At 36.2% G+C, this 27,791-nt stretch overlaps 1 protein-coding gene across 2 annotated transcripts; it reads right to left on the reverse strand.

Annotated features, from left to right (window-relative positions):
* Nucleotides 1-1,013: 1,013 nt before the first annotated feature.
* LOC132313688 (uncharacterized) lies at nt 1,014-26,882 on the reverse strand. Of its 2 annotated transcripts, none has more exons than XM_059812583.1 (15): nt 26,403-26,882; nt 24,786-24,920; nt 24,509-24,588; nt 24,280-24,363; nt 18,343-18,430; nt 18,097-18,251; nt 15,967-17,968; nt 11,940-12,250; nt 11,330-11,648; nt 11,074-11,229; nt 10,733-10,874; nt 7,417-7,493; nt 6,255-6,394; nt 5,110-5,218; nt 1,014-1,865 (listed from the first exon to the last, which is right to left on the reverse strand). In XM_059812583.1, the coding sequence occupies exons 1-15, from the start codon at nt 26,559-26,561 to the stop codon at nt 1,665-1,667; spliced, it is 4,158 nt and encodes a 1,385-aa protein (XP_059668566.1). In that variant the 5' UTR covers nt 26,562-26,882; the 3' UTR covers nt 1,014-1,664. The 2 variants fall into 2 exon arrangements, with proteins under 2 accessions (XP_059668566.1, XP_059668567.1); XM_059812584.1 differs by having other exon boundaries at nt 11,330-11,645; nt 26,403-26,877.
* Nucleotides 26,883-27,791: the final 909 nt, after the last annotated feature.

Consider the following 27,791-nt stretch of genomic DNA (forward strand, 5'->3'; position numbering starts at 1 on the left):
TGTCTCATATGGGTTATACATTTGCGGATGGAAACCGATTTTCATAAACCATAATAGATAGATTGAAAAGTTTTTTTTTTTTTTTTTTTTTTTTTTTTTTTTTTTTTTTTTTTTTAAAAGAAAGGAGATTTTTATTAGATTAGGGTTTTGAAGTTTCTATTTGATTTAGAAGTGTTGACTATTTGAATTTCAATCACATTTATTGAAAACATTTTCATTATTCAGTGATCTACTTACTAGAGAGTTTAGATCTCCGAACGGGTATACCCGTGTTCGAGTCCCCAATTCTCTAGTTTGTCACGAACAAATAAAAATAAAAATAAAAATAAAGAATTGTACAATTGCGAACAAACATAATTTCTGGAATAAGGGCGGCTCCCTATTCAACACTATGCATGGTCCCTTGGTAACTTCTAATTTGATCAGGGAAACCACAAAAAACGAATCTACTAATGAAGGGTACAGATTCGGTCAAGAGGAAGAAACTTATAATATCGTAATTGCTCATGGTTATTTTGGCCGATTAATCTTCCAATATGCTAGTTTCAATTTAGTATTCTTTTATTTATTACCTGTGTCTACTATTTGGGCATAATACCGTCACCCATTCTTACTAAGAAATTGAAAGAAACCTCAAAAACGGAAGAAAGGAGGAAAAGTGCAGAAGAAACAGATGTAGAAATAGAAATAACTTCCGAAACGAAGGGGACTAAACAGGAACAAGAGGAGTCCACCGAAGAAGATCCTTCTCCTTCCCTTTTATTATAAGAAAAGGAGGATCCGGACAAAATCGATGAAACGGAAGAGAGAGAGAGGCCAAATGAGTTAGATCATGACTGTTGGCATAGGAATGGCAATTCCCATTTAATATCAACTTCTGGACTAACTTTACTAGATAGTTTCAGCATAAGCACTAGTTCAGGTTTGGAAGCCTTGTTTAGCCATTTCTGCAGAGAGATCTGTATAAACCCTAGCTTTTGGATAACATAAAAATTAACCATCAACAACAGTAATTTGAAGTTCCACTGAAATGCACTTGTTTCACTTATTTGTTTTTGTAGGCAAAACTTCCAAGAATATTGTGCACTGAAAAAAAATATATCCAAAAATAAAACCTGCCACTAGAATACAAATTATATTTGGCTGATCAAGTGTTTTTGTATTCTTTGAACTATCAATTGTACAACAAAATTTACATGAAGAAATTATAGGTTACACTGAGGATTCAAAGCTATTCTCGATATATTTATTCTCTAAGCCGTTTTTGCTCTGCTGGAAGCCGGCATAACCAGGGAGCAGGGAAGGTTTCCACCTGTGTGTAAATTGTTAGATCTAAGGTTTGCAAATAGCCATCTTTGTGCTGTATGTGACATTCGGTAAAAACTGATTTTAAGCATCATCTGCAATCACTTCCAACTACTGTGGAAAGTGAGCACAAGTGAAGGTATGACCTAGTTCCTTTTTAGATACCTTGTTTGCTATGAGGCTTGCAAACACAATTTCCACATCTCATTAGCTCTTGCCCTTGTTAGACAATCCCAGGACACAGCCTTATTTAAATTTTTTTTTTCTTCTCGCTGAATAGGACACAGCCTTATTCAAATAGGGGATGCACTTTCATTGTCGCAAACATCTCCCGGGCTCAAATGGAGAAAGAAGAATATTCAATTTAGGGCATAGTGAATTCGTTCAAGGAGTCGAACCACCTGATTAACATTATTAGGTGAAGGAGGAGAGGTCTTTGAACTCAACACAACGTTATCTGGTGAGCCGAGAGGTAATTGTAGGACAGCCTCTTGTTGCATGCTTGTAAGCTCCAAGAACTGAGCTAGCATATCACCATCAAGGATCTTAGGTACTCCAGCCTGCCAACAGAAAAAAAATAAGATAAAATATGGGACAAAACAAAACAAAACAATTAAACAAGGATGTTTAAGGAATAACAGAGTTGGATTGATTGATTCCATAGAAACCGAAGATCCGTTTCCTTACATTCTTAGCCCATTATCAGTAACTAAAAGGTATGGAAATGAGAAAGGGGCGAAGAAAACTAAGGTGGAGAAGATCATTGAAGTAGGGAAAAAATGAGTTGCATCAAATTTCCATGTTCTTTGTCTTCTTTTTTTAATAAGAATTTGTTCTCGTGCGCTGATGATCTGATGTAGAGTCATGTCCAACTGTCAATTGGTTAGAGAAAGACGGGAGCTATTTCCAACATGAATGAACCGTCTCCACCAGAATAGAAAGGGAAAAGGATAGAAGAAGCATGTTGACTTTCACGGTTTTTACTATAGGCAACTGGTTGCATGTCAACTACCTTGCCAGTCATAAAGGAAAATTATACGTTGTAGTTTTTATAAAAATAAAGGGTCAAGAGCGACAAGCACAAATATCTCATACACCAGGACTCCAAAATATACAAAAGCTCAATTCAACGCATTCGGTAGAAGGCTTGAGGGAGCCCATTACTTCACATAGATAGACTTGCAGTCGGGATACCGCCATGTGCAAGATTGCCTCCCTTTATAACTTCCGAGTTTCTCTGGGTAATGCCTCAATCATTTTTTGTTAAAATATAAGTCCTCACAATCAAATTGAAAACACAAAATGAACCAAACTATATAGATTCAAAATTTGCTTAATAGCTCACTTATTTTTATTTTTTTATTATTTTTTTTTTCCCAGAGAATTCTTGGCTTGTATAAATATATAATAATTAATTCCATTGAAATGATTTAAAACTTAGAAAGAAAAATGATCAAAATTCTACTCTTCATTTATAATTCACAGGTTACTGCAGTAAGACATGATAGGTCAAAAAAGACTCCTGGGTGAAGTTTAACATAGCCGTACAATAATATCTTCCCAAGAAGAAGAGGGACATAAATTATGGTAACACCTAAACTTATCACATAACTTGAGGCTAAAAACAGAACACATAGGACAAAAATAAAAACTTTACTGAAAAAAGAAAATGTATATATATATATATATAATGAACACATGAAGGAAAAGAAAATTAATCATCCATATATAAAACTCCTTCAATATAGACGCAGCCTATCACACAGGAAGAATCCTCGCAACAACAAATATAGATGAATCAGTCCAACCAGCTTGAGGAGGGTATTAGTACCCTCTCAAATACCGCAACCTCATTTTATTTAAACAGGTTATCTCCTCCTCCAAAATCAACAAATTAAGTTCTCTTCAATCATATAATTGCAGATATGGCGACAAATAATCTCAAGATGCAGTATTTATATCATCAATAGGAGATGGTGGTAGAATCTGTCTCCACAATTTTTCTTTAAAGGATGCGAATTTACAATTAAAACTGTAGCTCCCTGAAAATATAAAAATAAAAAATATTCGTAGCTCCCTGGTTACAAGCATGAGGTAGAGCTCCATACTTAAACATCTAAAAGCATAGCAATCAGTATTGTCCAATGCATGATGCAACATACATATTACATATTTATCATACAGCACAGAAAAAATTTACATAATAAATTATTGTCAACTTATTTGAACGCAATATTTCAAAAAAAAAAAATTTTCCACAACCCAGTGTATGTCCCACCAATAAACTTATGCTTATCAATTTGAGCTTAGGCATGGATTCTCAGACTCCCTAATCTAGACACATGGCGCAACCTTGGCAATACAAGAACCCACCACAGGATGGGAAAACCAGCATATTTACAATGCCAAATACAACCATGATCTAAAAATTATGGACCTCTTTCTCTGCCCTTTTTTTTTTTTTCCAAATAATAATAATAATAATAATATTTTTGTCCAATGATTAGGTGTGTGCTTTGGTCCATCTCATGCTTCTGAGCCTCTTCGAATACTATGTGGTTTGACACTTGCAATGTAATTACAGTACTCTTCCAGGGACACTTTATGGTAAACTATTTTTTTTCAGAGAAGTTAACAAGAACAATCCATTTTACAAACTTTACCACTAGAATTCCCTTTTTTGGGTATTCTAGTTGAGATTTTCCCGGTGCTGTCATCTTTTCTCTCACAAAGATTAACTTTGATATCAAACAAAGCTTCTCAAGTTTGACAGTAATCTATATGTTTATCAGACATATCTATCCCTATCAACATCATCTCAAGCTTCTATGTATGGATATACTTTTCCCTGGGTTATTGACTCCCTCCCTCCCTCTCTCTCTCTCTCTGTGTCTCTCTCTCTCTCTCTCTCTATATATATATATATATATTACCATTTGTTTGTGTGTGTCTTTGTGTAGTTTTCGATATATAAATGTAAAAGCTGGCTTAAAGGTTCTGACACAGTAATCTAACATATAAAGAGAGATTTCATATCAATTGAAGTTTGAACCAATGTGCTTGTAATGTAGCCAAGGACTGCTTCTGGTACCATGCTGGGTGCTGGAATGATGGAACAAACTGAGTCTCTAAAACTGATGTTGATGTCTAGCCCCTGATGTTCTTGGGGGCAGACCTGTTCTTTTTTTCTTTTAATGATACCAAAATCTAAATATAAATAAAACTGAAAGGAAAACTTGAAATGAAAAAATATATAGAAATAAAATAAATGATTCCGGTTGTTGAAGGTTATGTAACTTATCATTTCAAGATATGACTTTACATATAATTTGCAAATTTTATAAATGAATATTATTGTATAGCAATAAATCAAAACCGTTGACCAAATTATCCAATGCCAATTTGATTTATTCGAATATAGAAGACAAAACACCAACCTAAATTGAACAAGATTAATAATGATTTATTTTCAGAGCCTGACCAACTCAACCACTCATTCAGCTAATCATGGACCATATGTATTTAAAATAATTCACACATATCCAAGATCTTCTGATCATCCGATTTCATAATATGTATCCATCATGATTACTCTCTCTCATTTGCTCAATAACTTGTGTATTCCATGGGTATACAAACAGGGGTGTGCAAACTAAGCTCCCAGCACAAACATCAAAATATCATGTAACTCGTAAGATAAAAAGAACAATAATATATTTCTCGTATAGCATTCAAATTCATATTCAACAAATCACCCAGACATTCTACAGATAACATTAAAAAGTAGTTTTATACTTCACTTACCACACACTCACGGCTGCGAAACTCATTATGATCATTCCCTAGAATAGGAGCAGTCAATGGATGAATTGCAAGTCTAGCTTGTACAGCTTCTAAGAGGTCATGTTCTTCCCTGCAAAAGAATTATTTATCAAGCATAGCACTATAACCTAGAATTAGTTTACCAACAGAATAAAGAGAATCCATAGTAAAATATGGTCAGGTGGACCATAAAAAAAAAGCCAATATAGATTCCAAATCGATACTCATGCCTTCTTAGATCATTTGAACAATTCTATCAATGCAGGACAGCCCCTCTGTGGAGTTATATCATATATGCAGAACACATGGTCACAGATGCTTAAAAGCATCGTCCGGTGATGGATTTAGAATAAGAGTGATGAATCTTGAGAAAATAAGACTATTTACAAAGAGATCATTCCAATGTCTCCTTTTGATCAATGACTCAAGTAAAAACTACTTAATACTTGATTTTCCAGCATAAAAGAACATTTCAAATGACCAGTACAGAATAAATAAACGTTTGGTCCAAAAGTATGAACAATCCCTTTCATTATCAATCACTTTACAGTAAAAAATGAAGTTTGTCTGATCAATTGTGATTGACAAAGTGGCCCTGAATCAGAAAATTTATCTATATTATACAAGCTATTTGGCACTTTGTTTTAATTCAGAAACATAAGACTCAACTTTTCCCTGTACCGAAGAAAATTCATTCTTTTTGGCATTTGGCTGCAATTAATTGGAATAGGCATCCCCAGTTGCTGTTAACTCATTTAGTTGGAGATGGGACTTCAAAACTCATAAAATCAGAATTCATAGAGGGAAGCAGTTGAAAGAAGGATGTCTTCTTATATAGGTTCTCACTGTTTATGTTAAGAAATTGCAAGTATTCCAGCAGAGATTTTAGCTCATCTTTAGATCACAATACCTTTTGACTCATAGCAATCCACTTTATCTTTTTTCTTTAACATTTTTCACATCTTTATCTTGATGGATTTGCCATTTACATGACATGATTTAAACATACAGGCATAAAAACATAAACAAATAACAACTAGAAAGCATCCAGTGCCTTCATCATTTTTAAATGCTCCAAAGTCCATCCCGTACTAATATTACTCTAAATGAGAAACTTTATTCCATACCTGGATATAGGAATCAAGACTACTATGCTTCCTAACAACGTACTGGCCATAATACTATTGTGAGAGAGATCAATAATTGAATTAGTGACATCACAGCCCATCGATGTATCATCTACTGGAAGTTTATATGAGAATGAACCCTACAAGAAAAAGGCAAAACTCATCCACTTAATTGGAACATTACAAGAAACAAACAAATAAATAGAAACAAACAGAAAACATAAAATGCATATAATCCAACTATCTTAAAGCCAAAAATAATGTCAAAAGCAGTCTCTAGAACAAAACAACATTTCAAATGTCAATGTAATATTTGGAGAACTTATAAGCAACTTTGTATACGGCAGTAGCAATGGGAATCACCCTAAACATATATTAGGGAATGCATGGAACTTTTCCTGCCCATTAACGACCACATCACCTTTGGAAACCTCCATCAATAGAGAATAATTTACTGTTCTGTTAAACTTCAAGATAGAATGAATTCTATCATGCAAGCAATATTATTGGGGATCTTTGAAAACAAAACAAGTACCATCCAATCCATATTAGTATTTGGATTCATATATGCAGGAAAATATATGCATAGTAGAAAACCAATTTTGAAGTGTCAGTCACCTTAGAGCAAATATCTGTCCGTAGGAAAAAACTACTTTCAAGGGTCACCTTAGAGCTTGGAGGTGTAATATCATATTTAAAAACAAGAGAGGGGCATATAAGATCTTCAGAGAAAAATATAATAATCAAGGAAACAAGATAACCTGAAACCTAGCAAATGTGCACACATGCCCACAATGTCAAACCCTTGAATGTGGTACTTCATAGCATCATATTTATAATAATATGTAGAGAAAACGTAACTCACAGAATAAATTATATGGCACCAAATAGTAGAATATGCATGCGCTACATGACTGAGAAACAAGGAGGTTCACATAGAGAAAAGTGTATATCGTGCAAAACCTTTAGAACCCTTTTACTGCAAAGCTATTCACCTCAGTCAGAAGTTCCATTTCTTTGTTTAACTTGCGATTGTTAGTTAACAATTCAGGAATAGATGATGACGTCCCATCCAGTTCAAGGCCCCCACCTCTAATTTAATAACTAACATAGGTATAAAACAGTAACATAAAACAGCCAAACTATAGGTATAAGTAATTACCTTCCTGATGTTCATGGCTATCTCACCCATATAATACGAACAACTCAGTGTTAGGTTGCATTCTGGACTTGCATCGTCTGTGACATAAATTTATAAACAGTAAAAAAAATAAATTTAATAATAATAATAATAAAATAACAATCTCAGTCAGAATAAGGAAATAAAAAAACTAAGGAGAAAATAGTAAATTATTTCTGGCATGGTATAAGGGAAAGCATTTTAAGTCAAAAAAGAAGTAAATAAAATCTTAAATAGGGGAGCATGTTTAATCTTGCACAGAAATGTTAACGCATAGCTTGCTCCCTTATAATCATGCTTCCACTATATGTAGATGTATCAGGGTTGTTCTCCAAGGATTTACCTTTTGTTCCTGCTTCTCACCAATAACCACATGGAAATAAAATAAAAATAAAAAGAAGAAAACAAAGCAGAAGGACGACATGAGATAGAAAGAGAGAAAAGGAGGAGTTGCTTTAAAAAAATTCAATATTTATTGCCCAGAAGAAACAAGAACAATGCCTTTGTGTAGTGGAAATGAGAATGTTAAGATGGAGATCGGAGTTACTAGAAGAGATAGGGTCGGAAATGAAAGTGTGAGAGGAAAACTAGGTGTAGCAGCCATTGATGAGAAAATTCGAGAGAATAGACTTAAGATAATTTGGACATATAAATCAGAGACCTAGTGATGAGTCAATCAAACGAGGAAGACTAGTTGAAGATAAGAGATGGAGGAGGCCGTCAAAAATGACATGGGATAAGGTTCTTACAAATTATTTCAGAAAGTTAAATATAGTAGGTGAATTGGCATATAGAAAAGCTTGGAGAGAGAGAATTCATGTGGCCGACCCCATTCATATGAGACTAAGGCAAGGAGGATGATGATAATGATGATGATAATAATTTATTGACTATCATATATGGTAACATTATTGCACAGAAATGTCAAGCATAGCTTGCTACCTTATAATCACGCTTCCACTAAATGTAGATTTTTCAGGGTTGTTCTCCAAGGATTTACGTTTTGTTCTTGCTTATCACCAATAACCATATTGAAATTTAAATAACTAAATACAAAGAATAAAATAGAACAAAACAAAAGGAGGACGACATGAGATAGAAAGAGAGAAAAAGAGGAGTTGCTTTAACAAAATTTCAAAATGATCCAATACTTAACGCAAGTCATCAAATTTTCATATTATCAGCCAAAGAGATTCTCTGGAGCTCTGCCTTCCTCTCCTCTCTCCAAGCAACCAATCTTTCATTCAATCCCTAACACCAACTCTCTGCCCAGCTCAATGCCCCGACAACCTAGCTTCATCCACTCTAAGCTACTGAAAGCCTTCCCAAGTCTTCAATCTACCTTGAACACTTTCCAACTCCTGAGCTACCACATACCCCAAAGCACCCACCAACTTGTAACTTTCCAACAGCTTCTGATTTTTTTCCCTCTGCCCTATTCTCAATCTAAACTGCTCTTTGCCCCTCCATAAGTCCCGTCTATCCAACGAAAATTTGAAGATGATCCAACACTTGCCTCTACAATAATGATTAAAAAACTTCTGAAATAACACTCCTTCCACTCTGGAACACCAAGAATTAGTACAATCTGGACAAAGAAAACAGCTATTCTTGGCCACTTGACCACCTTTGCCTTCTAACTGAAGATTTATAATATTTTGGAATTAGGAAAGAGTTTTTTTTTTTAAATGACACCACAAAATTCATCAGCTAATGCCAATCACACTACTAGACAACCTATTAAGAACCCAAGAATGACATACCATATACTTATAAAAAAAATAATAATAATAATATAAAAAGAAAAAAGAAAAAAAGAAAAAAGAAAAAAAAGAATACATACCATATAATCTAGTGCTATAAAAGTTTAAAATGTGTATCTTAATGCCTTGATAGGGAGTGTTTGAGGCGATCTCCCTACAGGACCACTACCTCAGACATGTACTTCAGAATAGTGTCAATAACTTCTCTTCCTTTTATAGTAGTAGCATTTACAGTACTATAACTTCCAATAGAATCAGCCAAATTTATGTTTTTTTTTTTCCCTAATTGGTACTCGCACATGCATGCCTCCACTAAGCCAAATTTATGTTCCAACACAAATGGAGGTGATAGTTCTGAGCCACATTGTGAACTCCAGAAATATAAAGAGTTGTATAGTAGTGGTTCTTTGTTGTATGGTAGTTGTTCTTTCTTAATATATAACACAATTACAAACATTTTCTGACCTAACAATTTTTATATTTTCCGAAGTTCAATTTTTTACAATCTGATGGTAGATCAGAATAGTGTCAATAACTTCTCTTCCTTCTATTTTATAGTAGTAGCATTTACAGTACTATAACTTCCAATAGAATCAGCCAAATTTATGTTTTTTTTTTTTTCCTAATTGGTACTCGCACGCGCATGCCTCCACTGAGCCAAATTTATGTTCCAACACCACAAATGGAGGTGATAGTTCTGAGCCACATTGTGAACTCCAAAAAGATAAAGAGTTGTATAGTAGTGGTTCTTTGTTGTATAGTAGTTGTTCTTTCTTAATATATAACACAATTACAAACATTTTCTGATCTAACAATTTTTATATTTTCCCAAGTTCAATTTTTTACAATCTGATGGTAGATCAGAATAGTGTCAGTAACTTCTCTTCTTTCTATTTTATAGTAGTAGCATTTACCGTATTATAACTTCCAGTAGAATCAGCCAAATTTATGTTTTTTTTTTCCCTAATTGGTACTCGCACGCGCATGCCTCCACTGAGCCAAATTTATGTTCCAACACCACAAAAGGAGGTGATAGTTCTGAGCCACATTGTGAACTCCAAAAAGATAAAAGAGTTGTATAGTAGTGGTTCTTTGTTGTATAGTAGTTGTTCTTTCTTAATATATAACACAATTTCAAACATTTTCTGATCTAACAATTTTTATATTTTCCCAAGTTCAATTTTTTACAATCTGATAAGATTATGCTACAGATCATTACTTTACACTTACTTAGTAATTCAAAATTTTAACATTCCATATATGGAACATCAAATATCTCTTTCCTGTGAAGCTAAAAAAAAACCCAATCTAGAATGTCAATTTTGACAGTACAGTAGTTTATGACAGTCCATTGATGATTCTTTACTTGTCTTGAAGAATCTAAAGTTTGATTTTCACAACCTTAAAGCTAAAGAGTCTTTATAGGAATACCAGGTGCAGATTGCATGACTTATTCAAAGATATTTTATGATTTTGTAGGAGTACCACTACTACAAGCAAACATTTGACAGTTACACAAGGATTTAAAAAGTTACCTTCTAGATGATTTAAACATGACAAGACAGCAATGCTTCCCTTACGATCTGAAACAACAGCAGTATCAACATCCATAAGAATACAATCAGCAACCAATCTCTGAACAGGGTCACAGTAAAGTTGCTCCAGTTTCCTGGCATCCTGGTATGCAAGAAAGTAGAGTGGACAGAGAAGATTAATAGCATCAGGCCTTAAAGTGCTCAAACCAAGCTAACTGTAACTCGAAATATTTCAGCTTCTAATACAAAAGCAGTGAGCAGGTAAACTCACAATATACAATACAAGGCTAAACTATACAAAAAGACAAGCTTACTGGTAAGAAAAGGCAATAGCTATTTACCTCATGATATGTAAAGAACAGGGTACCATCACGGCAATCACCAACAGCAATTCTAGTGAAGTGCGCAGTCAAAGTCATGATCATAAAGCGTGTCCTTCCTACTGCCAACCTTCTCACCCTTTGGGAATTGTCATGCGGAAAACCACATACATAAAACTGGGAAAAATGAAAAACATGTCTTAGCAAGTAATGGCAATATAATAAATGTAATTAGCCTGGCAATCTTATACGCTACAAACAGAATGTTGAAACTTACAGCATTACCAGCAGAGGCCAAGAAATAACGGTCAAGATAAGGGCATATTGCGAGTACCATTCCAGGCCATATAGTTGAAAAAGCTGCTCGCAGACACCACGCTTCAGTCTCTTCAAGCCTGATTCCATCACAACTATTATCATCCGGGCTGCTACAAAGACTACTGCTTGATAGCTGTTCAGCTGCGTACCCAACAATTTCTCGAAAAGGTGAAGTTCGTTGAGAAGATGACCCAGTCTTTGAATGATATGTCATAGAACCACTATCTGAATTTTGCTTATGTACAAGGCATAGGACAAGTAGACGGCCCCTAGTACTGCTAAAATTACATCCAGTTAGAAAACACACATATGGAACATATGGAATATATCAGACAGAAAAACCATTTTCCAAAACAGAATTTGCACAAGGAGTAAGGACTAGAAGAAAAATAAGATGTAAATGGTTTACAATCAAACTGAGCAGAAGAACCTCTTTTACAAAGAGCAAAAACACCGACAACTACAGCTCCCAAGATACATCTAGCATAAATACACCCAATAATAGATGTAACCATAACAAAAAACTTTGGACTGCAGAAAACACATTAGGGATGTAGCAGATCACTAACCTTTCAGCTTCTCCACTAGGCATTATAGCTGGACCAGCAGACAGACTAGTTCCCACCACTAAAACCTGTTCATTTCCAACCTTTACTAACTCCATTGATTTTCCTGTTTCCCCCGGTTCAAGCTTATAAGATGACAAAACTGACCCACTGAGGGGATCCACACAACATATATCGGACGAATACGAATCATTACTCAGTTCAGTCCTCATCACAAGCAGCAACCTGCTTTCACTATGATACAAAACCTTTCGTGGAGTGCCTCCAAGATGAAACTTCTGCACATTAAGCCTCTTGCTGTGCACCATCTCCACCTACAGTAGCATAAATGAACATATTCACTCGGACAATGATAAAAGCAAGTTTGAACGAAACATTAAATCATAAAGATACCCTAAAGCTTATTTAAAAAATACTTAAACCCCAGCAAGTTGCATTTCAGAACGTGTTCCAAAATGAGAACATTTTCCCTCCAAAGCATTGAATTTAGGTTGCAGGTTTTATTTAACCAGAAAAGGGGAAACATGACTATTTCATTTTTCATATGATAAGGTAATACTTAGTACCTAAAATTGTTGTGCTTAACTTGAGAACAAAACATGAAAATATATTTGGTAAAGAAGAGAGAATGACAGGTTCTGGACAAAATCTGCAATTCTTTTAAAGAACAAAACCAAAAGTTTATGTAAGAAAAACCAAAATATTATGGTCATAAGACATTGATGAAGAATGGAAAGCACAGAGAAGGAAAAACAGAGGGAGAAGGAGGGAGGGAGGGAGGGGGAGAGAGAGAAACCAATGAGATTGAGGTAACAAAAAAAAAAATATATATATATATATATATAAAACAAAACTTAATTCAATAATATTTGGAAACAAAAATCAATGGAGAGGAGAAATACTGGGGAATATAAAAGTAAAAACTGAGTGTGAAAACAGATCAACGAAAAAGTGGAAATAAGGGGATTGGAAAAAGGACCTATAGGAAAGTTTTTTTTTTTCCTTCCTTCCTTTTTTTGTTTGTGGGTGGGGTGGGGTGGGGTGGGGAGAGACAATGCAAGCAGAGAGGAAGAGAACATCAGCAATGAGAAAGAGAGAGAGCAAAATGGCCATGAGAGAGAGTAAATTCCATGATAAAGGAGATTATGGTCTATGGTTGAGGCTTTTGAGGGTAAAAAAGGGGCTTTGTTGTGTGGAGAGCCAAACCTAGAACAGGGTTCCATCTCTTGTAAGGCTATCTCCATGTTTTCACTTAATCCTGGTGCAAGTGAAACCATCAATTTGGTGTTTCCATTTCTCTAGAAAATTTTGCAAACAAATTCGAAATAAAAACTGCAAAAACAGAGGTCTGTCTTGTGTAATGATAACATTCCTCAAGAATTCCAAATCATTCTCTTCATCATATATGATCCACTTAGCCTTAGGTCACTCAAATTGGACTCTCCTTGCTATTATTCTTAGTCTCTCCTTTCTACCTAACTTGGGTGACCCTCTTTTGTGAAGGGTATGTTTCTTCTGTCAGCTTTTCATCTGGCGTCTGCGTCAATGGCTGGGGTTGGAGTTCTATTTCTAAGAGGGTCTCATCCCTCGCTTGTCGGGATAGACAAAGGTCTAGTAAACTACGCCGTCGTATCTACACAACTCTCGCGAAGAGGAAGAGATTTTCTTTCAAAAATGCATTTCCCTTCATATAGCGTTTGCGACTTGCTGTGTTTCTTATATATATATATATATATATATATATATATATATAAGTAATAATCGATTAAAAAAGCGTTCAAAAGGGGAAAGCGTCCCTTATACAAAAGCGGAACCGGGATCTAAGGACCCAAAGAGTCCAACTGATTAACTAAGTCATCGGAAGAGGAGCAAGAACTCCTCTTCACGTAACTAAAAATAGAGCGAATAATATAAAGTTTTAGCGTCGCTATAGACGTCTCCTTCCCTTCGAAGATTCTGCTATTCCTCTCCTTACAAATGCACCACCAAACGCAATGTGGAACTGTCCTCCAATAGTCGCGTATGCTTCTTCTCACGCGGCATCCCCTCCACGCGTTAATCAGACCCTTAGAAAATCGAGGCATTACCCAAAGCATACCAAATAAGCCAAATAAAAGGTTCCAACAGTCATACGCCACGGGGCAATGCAGGAGGATATGATCAACAGACTCACCATCTCGTTTGCAAAGACAACACCAATTAACAATAATGTTGCCTCTCTTCCTCAAGTTGTCAAGCGTCAAAATCTTGCCCCATACAAAGAATGCCACTCTAGGAGGAGCCTTGGAGCGCCATATGGTCTTCCATGGAAAATCAATGCCAACGAAGTTGGATAGGCATAGAAACATAGACCGTACATCAAATCTACCATGGGTAGAAGGCACCCACAGAAGATCATCACTACCTCTGCCACCTGCCTCCTGCTAATAAAACATATCCAGAAAAACACGTACCTCGTCCATCTCCCAATCCTGAAAAGAAAGCCTAAAACGCACGTCCCACATAATCCCACTACTATCAAGCCGATAACAGTCAGCCACCTAGGCATGTCTATTGGCGGCAATACTGTACAAACTGGGAAAGGTGCAAGATAACGGCTGGTCACCACACCATAAATCCTCCCAAAATCGAACACATCTACCATCACGAACTTTGAATTTGATATGAGAAGAGAAAACATCCCAGCCCTTCCGAATGAATTTCCACTCGCCAACTCCTCCCGCAATAGAGACTGAACGAGTAGACCAACCGCCCCTCTCCTCCCCAAAACGACATGAAACAATCCTTCTCCAAGGGTGATGCCTTTCCCTGCCGAATCTCCATAATCATTTGCCCAAGAGAGCTTGATTAAAGGGAACCAACCTCCGGATACCTAGACCACCCGACTTCATGGGTTTGCAAACTCGCTCCCAGCAATCAAAAAATATTTAAAAGGAGGGACAAAAAAAGGAACAGAACAATTGCCTACATGCCCTCAGCAATCAAAAAAGTTGTTTTATTTCTTAACTTATTTTTCCATCTAAGGGGAAAATAAAACAAAAATTATTCATCAAAAGAATAAGACTTAAATAAACCAAAACATAGAAGCTCAAGAAATCAACTTGAATTCTTTTATATCTCGAATTCCAATAAAACAAATTTCCTTAAAACAAACGGACAAACATCTACTAAATTCTTGTCCGCCTCCATATTAAAACCAGTGAATTGTGCTGAAACCTAGTGTTATACAGGAGTTTTGGACCTACGGGGCTTTAGTTAAGTGGGGGCGCCCCAAGAAGTTTCTTAATGCTGATACATTCAGTTTCGTTGAGCCCCAAGCTTGTGGTTCCCCTTTGAGAAAGGGCAGTATTTCTGACAGATTCGATTCTTCGTTCTATTATTGCCTCCTCTTCCTGAGGGTGTGGTCTCTTCTTGATTTTCTCTAGGTTCAGTCAACCTTCTTGGTACTCATCTTACACCTTATTTACTACAATCTTATCTATGGCTATATTTTTAGCATTCAAAGCATTTGTCAAAGAAAACATTCTTAAAGTAGAAGCACCCATTCCATTCCATTCCAACTATATCATCTATATAACCTACCACTACCCTAACAACATTTCTAGTATGTGCATACCACATTCATCTTCCATCCTGCAACAGTGTGCTTTCCAGGTAACCTTTGCCGGTGAGACATCCACAAAGAATGCAATAGTATACTTCCAAATCAATTCTTGGACAGCACATTATTGCATTTTCAACCATTTCAATGGTTCACTAGTAACAGTCAATGGGCAGATATCGCATTTCACAATCAATATATGTATATATATAGTGTGTGTGTGTGTGTAATCATAATCAATACAAGATCCGGAAAGCATGAAATATGTCATGAAAACAAGATAATTTCAGCAACATAGACAAGAATGAATATCGGTACTGCAGTCACAATAGTCACAATCATATTCAAGGGAAGAATATCCTTAACAGCCAACTGGTTTATACATAAATATCCACAAAAGTAAATGATACAACATATTTTGTTTCTTACCAAATGGAGACTGTTCTCTGCAACAAATAAAATACCCTGGGGACATTCAACAGAACAAACAGGAGTTACATGTGTTGAAGGTTGAAAAGAGATTGACGTATAGGAGAGGCTGTGCCTTGCAGTTTGCAATAACCAAGGCCTATCGCTGAGAGCAATCATGTCGGCATTGAGGGAATCACTCAGTGGAATAAGGAAAGCTGGGGTAATGCCTATGCGGCGGATTGCAATTATTTGAAGATGAACAGGATCTTCCTTCGTCTTCTCATACAAATTAGAAACATATAATTGTTGGCCTGTACTTTTAGATGAGGTAGAATCCGGATTTACCAGACATGAACTGGAACAACTCCATTCACTGTGTGATTCCAATGAAGACATTGTAGAAGCAGAAGGCAACTCAAACCGAAGCAGCATTCCATTCCTCAACCCTGAAAGAACATATAGTCGATCTACTAGCACAAGCCTCACATCTTGAGGGACACAGCCACTAACGGTAGTTCCCATAGTGTTTGTTAACGAAATTGTCCCTATAGCAAGAACTTTCAGTCCTTTATCAGGTATGAAAGACAGGATTTCCACTGAAGGCTTATGCGTACCAATAACAAAGCAATTACCGATGTTAAATCCAGCTGGAAGCGCAGGCTCAAAACAATTATCCACTAAATTAATTCGAGAACTAGGTGATTTTTGGTCAAAATGTTTTTGAGGTATGGAAATGCAGGATAATTCATTTTGCAATCTAACATGTTGCATCTCATATACTTCAATATGATATGATGATAGGTATCGGGCCCCAAGAATAAATAAGAAGCATGGATTGGAAGTAGCGACGGCGATAAAATTATGTCCAACTGCCCCCAGACTGATACTAATTTTGTCGGGGGACCAAGATGTAGAAATCGGAGAAGACAAATGGATTCCTTCAGGATGTGCGGCTGTAGTGGGTAAACAGAGCATAACTGCATTTTGGTAGATCTGGACCAGCAAACCATCAGCCACAAGGCCACATGCCAAAGTAGAGACATCGGGCAGGAAACCAACCGTATCAGTCACATCAGTAAAGCTTACGCCAACTGATAGCACCCTAGTCTCTTCAACAAATGATAGCACAAGGAACGAATGAGCAGAATCAGTTACTTTCATTTTCATTGTCCAGGTGCCAGTTATGCCTTGATAAATAGGGGGAGTTCTCAACAGCTTTTCCACACTGATGCCACTTCGAATAATCCTTAACGATCCCTCTGGTGCCATCCCACAGCAAGCAAACATTTGATCATGTTTCTCATCATGGTAATCCACAACCGACATATCCAAGATTGGTGCGATGTTTTGAATAGGACTTCTGTAAAGCAGCCTCCCCTCTTCCAATTTCAAGACCATCCCATCCCCCATCTCTACAAGAGCAGCCAAGAACCCACCTTCAACCCACAAAAGTGCCTTACATGGTAGACCATTGTAGAGACAATCAGACAGATCAACTTTAAGGCCATCAGAATCAGAAGAAATTTCAATCCTAAAAAATTCTCCACTGTCCACACAAAAGATCATCCTCAGATTTTTTCCATTTCCCGGTTCCCAGCTCCATGAGCACACATGTCCACAAGTTGACTTTACATTGCCACTGTCATTGTCTATACTCATGGGGTCATCATCTTTAACCATGTCACTTAGCTCCAGTAAAGCAGAGGCAGCAACATTAAACATACCTTCTTCATCGCAGTCATGTATTCTAAATGATTCCTCAACAAAATTCTGCTCCTCAACTGCAGTGGATAAAAAATTTAAGCTCGTTCTATAGACACAACGAGGGTTGTGAGCATCCCTAAGATCCATTAAGAGAGCATCACCAACCCTAAATAAAAAAGCCAATCCATAAGAATGAGGAACTTCAACAATATCATGTGCCAGGGGTCCAGCTTCAGCAAACTGAGAAATTACGTGAACAGTATTTTCCCTTGTAACCCATTCCACTAAAAGAAGCTCATTTATAAATGATCCCCTCCTGCAATACCAGAATTTAGCCTTCTAAATTTTAACACGATAGCAAATGAGTTAAGAATAAGTTGAATAACTCAAGCTGATAACAAGTGAATCCTACAGCTATGGAGAACATGTGACGTAGTATCACACCTGTTCAGAAGAATGGCTAATATAGGGTTGTGCTCCTCACTTGGTTGACAGAATTCTTTGGAAATAAAGCACATGCTCCAGATAGTACCAGAGATACTGGTACCACCTCTGGCAGTACTTGGGTCTCCCTCATTTCCAGAAGGATACAATATTCTCTGAAATAATGGCATGGTTTTCACAGTGAACTGAAAGCAATTATATACATAGATTTATATGTTCCTAGCAGTAAAAAATAATTAACTCAACCTTATCAATGATATTACTGCCAGCAGACGTTGAAACTGAGAACAAAGCCAATTGGTCCTCGTATGCACTAGCAGCGATGAAGCAACCACTGCAAAGAAAAAAAAGGGGGAAAAAAAAACACACGCACATCAATATGCATGTTAGATGATCTGAATAGCAGTAACACTATATGGTACGCTTGCTACTGCACACGCCCTCACCATTTTTTTAACATTGCAAAAGAAACCCAATTAATTCAATAGGGTTTGTTGGATAATATCATAATGAGTCAAAAGAGTTGGAAATATTTTGTAATATCCAATACTCTGATTTATAATGCTTAGTGCCCTCATAAGTCATGATCGTGGTGAAGCAGGTCATTGTGGGTATCGTCATGGTACCTATTAGAGGATTTAAACATTCAATTACACTCTCTCTAATAGTTCAAGTTTTTGAGTAGATGATGATTAACATGATATCAGAGTATGAAAGGTCCTGAATTCGAACCTCTGATAATTGACTCATAATGACAACTGAAACACGTGTTGGACCAAAAAGAAGGTCACACGTGAAAGGGCGTGTTAGAAGATTTAAATATTAAAGTTACACCCTCTCTAACAGCTTAAATTTTTAGAGTATAAGATGGTTAGCAGTACCAATCATAATATCGATCCTTGTTGGGATCTATATGGAAAACCGATATCGGAAAATTAAGCAGTTATCTCTTCTGAGAGTGCCTCTTCTCATTCCTCAATAATGAACGATCGTCCAACTTCTAGTAATTCCATCTCACAACCTAGTTCCTCTAACAGTACCACTGTCACACTAACACTTTCCCATTAGGAGTTAAATGCCCTGGTCAAAAAGGCATAAAATATGTCTACTGATAATGTTGCAGCATTTTTCCCATTCAAGTAATATTGCATGTTTTCAGACTTACAATCTCCATCTTCCTCTTGGATTATTGACCAAGGACTGTGCGTTTATGACTGGTGAGGATTTACTGTTTACTACTTTACACAAGTTTAATTCTACATCCTATGTTACTCTGGTACAAGTGTTTGTCGAGACACAATTAGACCTGCCTCCATTTAGTTGTCCCATGTGCATCTTGGATTCTTGTTCCTCAATTTCCTTTTAATTTGTTATGTGTAAATCAAATTACTTAAGCCCTGAACCGTTCAATGACCTTCGATCCTCAAAATGAAGAAGATTATTATTGGCGTTCAAGAATGAAATGGTCATTGCTACTTGGATTGTGCTTCTCCTATCAGAAGTGTGGCTCTCCACTCGAGGGCATCAACCCAACAGTGGCATTATCGACTTGGTCATCCTTTCTTGAAATACCTGAAGCCTACATTACCTTTTAGTCTAGAATGTGACGCTTGTCTACTTGACAAGCATCAGAGGATTTCTTTTCTTCTCAAGTCAATAATCGCCAGCCTTCTCCTTTCGATTTAGTGCATACTAACATTTGGGGCCCGGCCAATCATTGAAGTGTACAAGGTTTTTCATATTTTGTTACCATTGTTGATGACTATTCAAGAATGATGATTTTTTTTTTTTTTTTTTTTTTTTGAAAGATCGTTCTAAGTTTCTTTCCATTTTCCAATCATTTTATAAAGAAATCAAGGTTCAATTTGGATTTGTTATTCCTAGTTTCAACTGATAATGCCATGGAATACACCAAGGCTGTGTTTAGTATGCAAGAATGGAATGTAGGTGGGAATGGAATAAGAATGGGAAAGAATGGAATGGTCATTCTCATTCTACTATTTGGTTGCAAACATGAATTGATGGATGAATGGAGTCAAATTACCATTCCAGTATTTGATTAGACCAACTCAAAATCTAAAATGGAATAAATTTTTTCCATAATACCCTCAGTGGCATACGTTACTTTTTAAACACCGGTATTTAATTAGACCTACTTAATGGTGGAATTTCAAAGGAAATGGATTATGTGAGGAGCTCTTCGCAGGCAGGGGGATGTGTCCCATTCAAGTCATCTTTCTACTCAAACTCAACAAAGAAGCTTGTACAATGCGCCAAGGCTTCAGCCTCACTACCAATATAAAGGACATCGGAGACCCTGTGGTCATAACAATTCTGGCTGACGCCCTTGAAAGGAAAGATAATAAAAGAGGTTGACCCCGCTTCTATGTATTTCAAAGTGCTACAACCAGTTCAAGAACGACCAACGACGATGACGATGTTGATGGGATGACTACCCCAGCTATAAGGAATGTCGGGGATAGCAGTTTGGTAGCTCACAAGGCTCAAATGGGGTGCCACGGGTTCAAATCCTGTCTCCACAAAAAGGATTTGATACGCCCTCTGACCCCCTTTATGGATTCCCTCCCTTACCGTTGCAGAAAGTGAAACATTTAGATAAGGAAGATATTGTGACAAGCTCAACACTCCACCTTCAAGTCTCTGATTCGATACTTGAAGCGCATTCCTATACCTTTTATTTTTATAATATAACTTTGAGTCAGTGATTGGAACCCTTTCCTGTAACTGCTGATGTGACAAAGGGATTAGGGATCATCACATAAACTATTCTTGGGTTAGGAGCTGCTGCATCGTATTTTGCCTCTATTTCACTATTTCCCTGAAAAACAATTATAAGGTATGCATAGCCCTCCTTTTCCTTTGCGAAACCATCGTCGTTGGTCCTTCCGCGATGCGCTGGTCAAATAGGATTTTTATCCGTTTTCATTCGCTTGAACTTTATATACGAAATTCAATGACACGATTAGATGAATAACTGACTTTCATAATATGCAGGTGCGTATAGAAAGTCCCTACATTGGTAGAAAAACAAAAAGTAAGCCTAAAATCTAAAATGGAATAATTTTTTTCGATAATACCCTCAGTGGTATACGTTACTTTTAAAAATGGAGTGTTTTTTTTCCACTTAAAGAGCCACGCCCAGTATTGTAATACAAAGGAATTCAAACTTTAACAGACAAACGATGGTCGGGCCAAGTACTCTTCAGTGAGGACACCATCTACAAACTTCATATTCGTTTTCTGCAATCCAAATTAAGTCCTAAATCTGGCTTTACCAAAAGGTCAAAAAAAAAAAAAAAAAAAAGAGGAGATTTCTTAACCTAAATTCCCAAATTGTTTCATCCAAGTTTTATCCAAATCTGACTTTCCCAAAAAGGTAAAAAGAAAGGATAAAAACAAAAAAAAAACAAAAACAAAAAAACAAAACAAAACAAAAATAAAAACAAATTTTAAACCCACAATTTTTATTTTATCCCTCGATTGGGATTATGTTATCACCAATACACTGTAATATATACAATGTACACACGATAATTGATGCAACAACACGATGCATCACTTCTTTAAATCAAAAGAAAAAGGCAATAACAGATGGATTTGAATGCACAAAACGTGTAGAAATATATCACAATGTCAGTGAACCCCAGGTGATGCCCATGTCGTTCCTCCCCCACTCACTTCTGCCTCGCCGTTGCCATCATCATCAGGTATCCGATGATCCCAACAGCCCCGTGACGACTGCCTTGGTCACCACAACGATCGAAATCTCGTCGGCATTGAGGAGAAGCAACCAAGAAAAGAAGCAATGCCGGGAGTCAGTGGTCTGCCTCAATCACCAAAGCAGTCAAAATCTCACCGAACTGAGAGAAGCAACCAATAAAATAATAACAGGAGAGGGGTTCTAGAGAGAGAAAGTAGAGAAGAACGCTTGTGAGACGTGTGTGAGACCCAAAATGTGATTAGGTTTTTTGGTAACGTAAATTTTTTTTCTTTATTTTACTTGGGACTGGAATGGTTATTCTTTGGGTTAATAAGTGGAAGGATTTTTGTGGGAATGACCTTTCTAAGGGAATGGTGGGAATGGTCATTCCACCTTTAACTATCCTAGTACCAAACAAAAGAAAAGGAATAAAAAGTGGAATGAACATTCCATTCCATTCCTGCACACTAAACAGAGCATAAAGGTATTGTTTTAGAATTATATGATACACATGGTATTCTCCACAAACATCTTGCTCTTATACCCTCAAAAATTTGGAGTGACACAACGCAAAAGTATACATTTGGTCGAAGTGGCTCGCACTTCAATGATCCATACACATGTTCCAAGGAAATTCTGGGCCGATGTCGTTTTAACAAATTTCTCCCTAATCAATCATATGTCTTCTTCTATTTCATAAAGAGAAATGTCCTTATTCTGTTTTTTTATCCGGATCATGCTTTACTCATTTTGCCTCATTAGGTTTTTAATTATGTTTGCTCTGCTGTGGAACTAACAAATTGTCTCCTCGTGCCATCAAATGTCCATTTGTTAGTTAGTCTCGAACTCAAAAAGAATACAAGTGTTGGGATCCTAGCACTAGCCGATACTTTGTGGGTATGGATGTTACCTTCTTTGAAACCACCACTTTTTCTTTTCCTCCCTTGGTCAAATACTGATATTTTGATCACGTTGCCTATTATTTCCGATTTTAAACCTAAACCAGTAAACTGCTTCTGTCCTGCACTAATAAACCCCTTCAAGTATATTGTTAATACCAAGGGAAACAACACTTGTTCCCTCACACCTATCGTCTGCTTCAATTGAGGTTCCTTTTATTGATGATCTCCCTATTGCCTTACGCAAAGGTACTCGTTCTCGCACTCATCATCCTGTTGAACATGTTCTTGCTTTTGCAACTTATTTCCATGTTTTCAGTCATTGGTCTGTGCTTTGTCATCTGTTTTAGTTCCTCAAACCTATCTTCAAGCCTTGTCCTCCCATGGTTGGAAACATGCTATGGTTGAAAAAATGGGAACACTAAGGCTCCGTTTGTTTCGACGTAAAATATTCTTTTTGGAAAATATTTTTCTTTTTCAGGTAAAATATTATTTTAGTTTTACTTTGTCAGTGTTTGGCAAAGGTTTACGTCGATGTTGAGGTCAAGTCCATCAGGTGGGGCATGTAAAATAACTTGCCGAAAATTGATGGATAAGTTAATTTTGTTAAATTTTAATATATTTTTTTCTTCGTAAATTTTTACGAAAACCAAACACTAGAAAATAAAAAAATATTTTCTGAAAAATATTTTACGTCCAAACAAACGGAGCCTAAAGCAAAATAACTCCTTTACCTCAAAGGAAAAGTAACAGTTGATTGTCAATGGGGTATTCCATCAAAGATCAACCTAATGGTACAATTGAACGGTTAAAGACTTGCTTGGTAGCTAAAGTTTATTTGGGCTAGACTATTTTGAAACTTTTTTTCTATTATTTGCCTTAATTCTTCCATGTTCTTTTATCAGTTGTGACTTTACAAAATTGGAGACTTACAGCTTGATTTAAAATTGCTTTCTCACATGCACATCTTCGAGAAGAAATATAAATGGAGCTTTCACATGGTTTGTTGCTCAATGGGAATCACATATGGTGTGCTGGTTAACAAAAGCTATATATTGATTAAAATAGTCTCCAAAGGCATGGTTTCACAAATTTAGTGTTGTGGCAAGCATGTAGATAATATTGTTGTGATAGGATAAAAGTAATATTGACGAACTGAAGGAATTGTTTAAGCAAGCATTTTCACATAAAAACTTAGGCCAATTGAGATATTTTTGGGGAATATATGTAGCAACATCTCATAAAGGAATTTGCATATATAAAGGGAAGTATGTGTTGGATTCGAGTATTAGGAATTAAAGAAAATGACACTCCCACGGATTCGAGTATAAAGTTTAATCCATATGAGGGAGAACTTCTTGAAGACTAAACATAACTTCTGTTGTAGAAGTGGTAAGTCAATTTATTCAACATCCCCGACAACCTCATTTGTATGCGGTATATCGTATTTAAGATATTTAAAGGGAACTCTTGGTAAAGGAAGTATCTTTAAACAATCTAAAACAGAACAGTATGATTATTGAACAAAAAAATCCCACTTTCCAACCAAGGTAAGAAACTTACTTGGAATCAACAGCAAGCAATCTTCCAACTAGATGCCTTGAGTTACCAGGAGTCGAAAGTTGAATGTGTGTTAATGGGAAAAACCTATGCCAACAATAAATATACTATACAAATAAGCTTTCATCGAAAAAATGAAGTACCTAAACATTCAAAACCAATAAAAGAATTAAAAGAGTTCAATCCTTTCTTTCACATGAAGAAATATCTAGAGAAGGAGAAGTTTAAAAACCTGTGCATTTCATTGGAAAATGTGAGAAACGATAGCTTTCCGGAATCAGAAATAACAACCACAACATCTTTCCCCTGCATCTACAAAAAGAAAAGGAATTGTATTCAGGATAATCTGGTAAATGCCTCTATTATCGAGAAGCAACTCCTATGACGTGATAATTTTTCTCAATACAATATTTTATCTCTGAAAAAATGCCAAAAAGTGTTTCTGTTGTGGTGAGAATATAAACAAAATGTATTGCAAGGAAGTCGTCAAATTTAACAAACTAACAAACCTGAGGACTCCATTTGTGGAACTTCTCATTCCAGGGTAGAATGGCAAGATCTTTAATCGTGCCAAATACAGCCTGCTCACAGATAGATTGTGCAATCCCATCTTCATCAATTATCACCAACTCTAAGGTTGTCTCCTGAACAAAAATTCATTTAATGAAAGGTGTAGGTGTATCGGGTTAAACAAGTAGTGAAATGAAAGATAAATTGTACCCTGTTAATATACAACATAGAAACTAGTCGAGGGTGAACAAATTACAAATAGATCCAAAAGCCAGTTGAATATTATTTAGAACATCATAATAATCAATGCATGCATAATTCATACAACAATTACCAAAGCATTTTTCTAACTATTTGGAGCCAGTTACATGAATCCTATGTTTCCATTCTGCTAATGCATGCATCAATAATTATGACCTTTACACAGCCGGTCCCAAGCCCAGAGGAGGGTTGTGTTAGGTAGCTTGACAACCAACGTAAAACTTTTGCCATGACCATTATAGATATGCATGCATAATTCATAAAACTTCAAAAAAAATAGCTGCAATTGAAACCTTAGAAAATGAAATGCTTGACTGAACTGTGCCAGTTAGATCTATGTTCATAGTTGCAATGATTAGTTTGTAAGGAAACCAAAAAACACAAATCAACAACCAAACAGAGAATATAGGCTGAAAAATGATAGTAGTGATGTCTAAAATGTACAAACCCTTCTACTACATATTTATAAGTGCAACTTAAGTTACTCTCATACACAGGTATCATAATTGTATAAGCATGCACGCACGCACACACACACTGTAAGATAAGATATTGTGTGATCGGCATCACTTATCAAAAATAAAGATATTGTGTGATCGGCATCACTTATCAAAAGAAAAAAAAGATATTGTGTGATCGGCATATCCCTTTAAGACTGAAAGAGAAGTATAAAATGGATACTAGACCAACCATTCTTCATGTGAAGAATCTTGGCAGCCAAAAAAAAACATCACGGACGTGTGAATGTAGAGATAGATGTGCAGAAAGTTAAGATATGATAGAACTAGAAACAAAATGGCTGAAGTGACATCCATTGGAGATAAAAAGGAGAAAAAATCGATTAAGATGGTTGGAACTGCGCGGGCTAACATGAGCAACATTGAGGATAATGCTAGGGATTAAGATGGTTCGAACTGCACGGGCTAACATGAGCAACATTGAGGATAATGCTAGGGAAAGGGCAAGACCAAAAATAATAATATGATAAAATGTAATTTGAATGAGAATTTGATTTTAGATAGAGCACAATGAAAAAATAATCTTCACGTAACCTATCCCAAGCAGCTGGGAAAAGTATTTGTTATGTTGAATTGAGTGAGACAATACACTACTGTTGCTAACATTTTGAAGTCGTTGTGTAAAAGGCTTTGTTGTGCTGAGTTCATATAATCCACTACTTCCACTAACAATTTCCCGCCACCAAATGCAGCATAACAAAATAATCAACGATTAATTCCAATAATTCAACGCCACAAAGGCAAACGCACATATGCGTATGTAGATGTGTATGTATGTATTTATGTACTTATATATGAAATTCAAGTGAGTTTAGACCAAAAAAAAAAAAAAAAAACCTTGCCGAATACAACGTCGTTGGAGGAAGGAGAGCGAATGTGACCCTGGACCACTTGAAGAACAACGCTTCCTCTGAGAACGCATTTAGCGAGATAGTGGACTCCATTGGAGGTCGATCGAGACTTGGCGGACGAAGACTCTTCCTCTGAAACCGCCATTGGGACGGCACTTCAAAGTTAGGTTTTCAGTTTGGATTGAAAATGGAAATACTAGGGTTATATTGAATACATAAATGAAAAGTCTTCTGTGTATTTATTGTATGTGACTCGATCAGAACAAAACACGCAGATATAGATATATATAGAGAAAAGGGGCGTTGGAGTGAAGTGATCTCTGGAGATCCGCTAGCACTTTCTGGGAAGAGACCGGTTTAAACTTTAATGGTTTTTTCTTTTCTTATTTTCTTGCCGCTTAACCGATGGAAATCGTTGCTTTCTAGTGTGAAACCCGTCTTGGGCGTCCAGTTAGTATTATACTATGGATTAATCGATTACTGGATTTGGAGTGGTTTAATCGGGGACGGGTAATTCGCACCAATTTGGGCAGGGACAGGAAGGGTGTCCACCCATTTTATGTTCTAAATTACCATGATACGTTTATGCTTCATAAAAATTTATAATTTATAATTGAGTCGTATATTTCTCTAAATAAATATCACTAAAAGATACTTTATTTATTTATATATATATATATATATATTTGATCAAATATGATAGAGTTGTTTTGTTTTTCACAAGTTCATTTCACTTTATTAATAAAATATTAAATATATGTTTTTAAGGAAGAATAATTGAGTGAGACTGAACCACGCATGCATCGAAACTAGAAGAAAGAATGTAATAAAACTACTAAAGAAGGAGAATATATATAATATACTCGGTGCGTCGTTTATTGGGCACATCGCAATTCTTCATGTCCACGCATGTTGTTTTAGCTAAATCTTAGATATTATATTCTTACGAATCCCATTCTCTAATAAATAAGGAATTGAATGGCCGGGAATTGGGAGGTTTTACCTGTAGCCTACACATATCAAGAGCTCAGCTAACGTAATGCGTGAAACTCCATTTGCATTTATTAATCGGGCTTTCGGACACGTGCCCGCACGTGTATGACACGAATAGTTGTGATATGCCCGGTGTACAAAGAATTGGGCACATCAAATGCCTACTTTTAAACAAGGGTGAATGATATTACCATAAATGAGAATTAAGATGGAAAAGAGTGTCCTTTTTCAATCCTACTCACCTTCAAATATGATAAATTATAAATTGCAACCGTTACAACGATGATGTAATGCAATAGACTGCTACAAACACTCCAACGATGAGATATAGCTTAACAAAAAATTTCAGGTGCACGGTGAAAGAATCAATAATAATAATAAG

The sequence above is a fragment of the Cornus florida genome, unplaced genomic scaffold, assembly GCF_030987335.1.
Source record: "Cornus florida cultivar Cherokee Brave unplaced genomic scaffold, ASM3098733v1 CherokeeBrave_3.0.0_Hap2_Chr06, whole genome shotgun sequence".
NCBI classification, from domain to species: Eukaryota; Viridiplantae; Streptophyta; class Magnoliopsida; order Cornales; family Cornaceae; genus Cornus; species Cornus florida.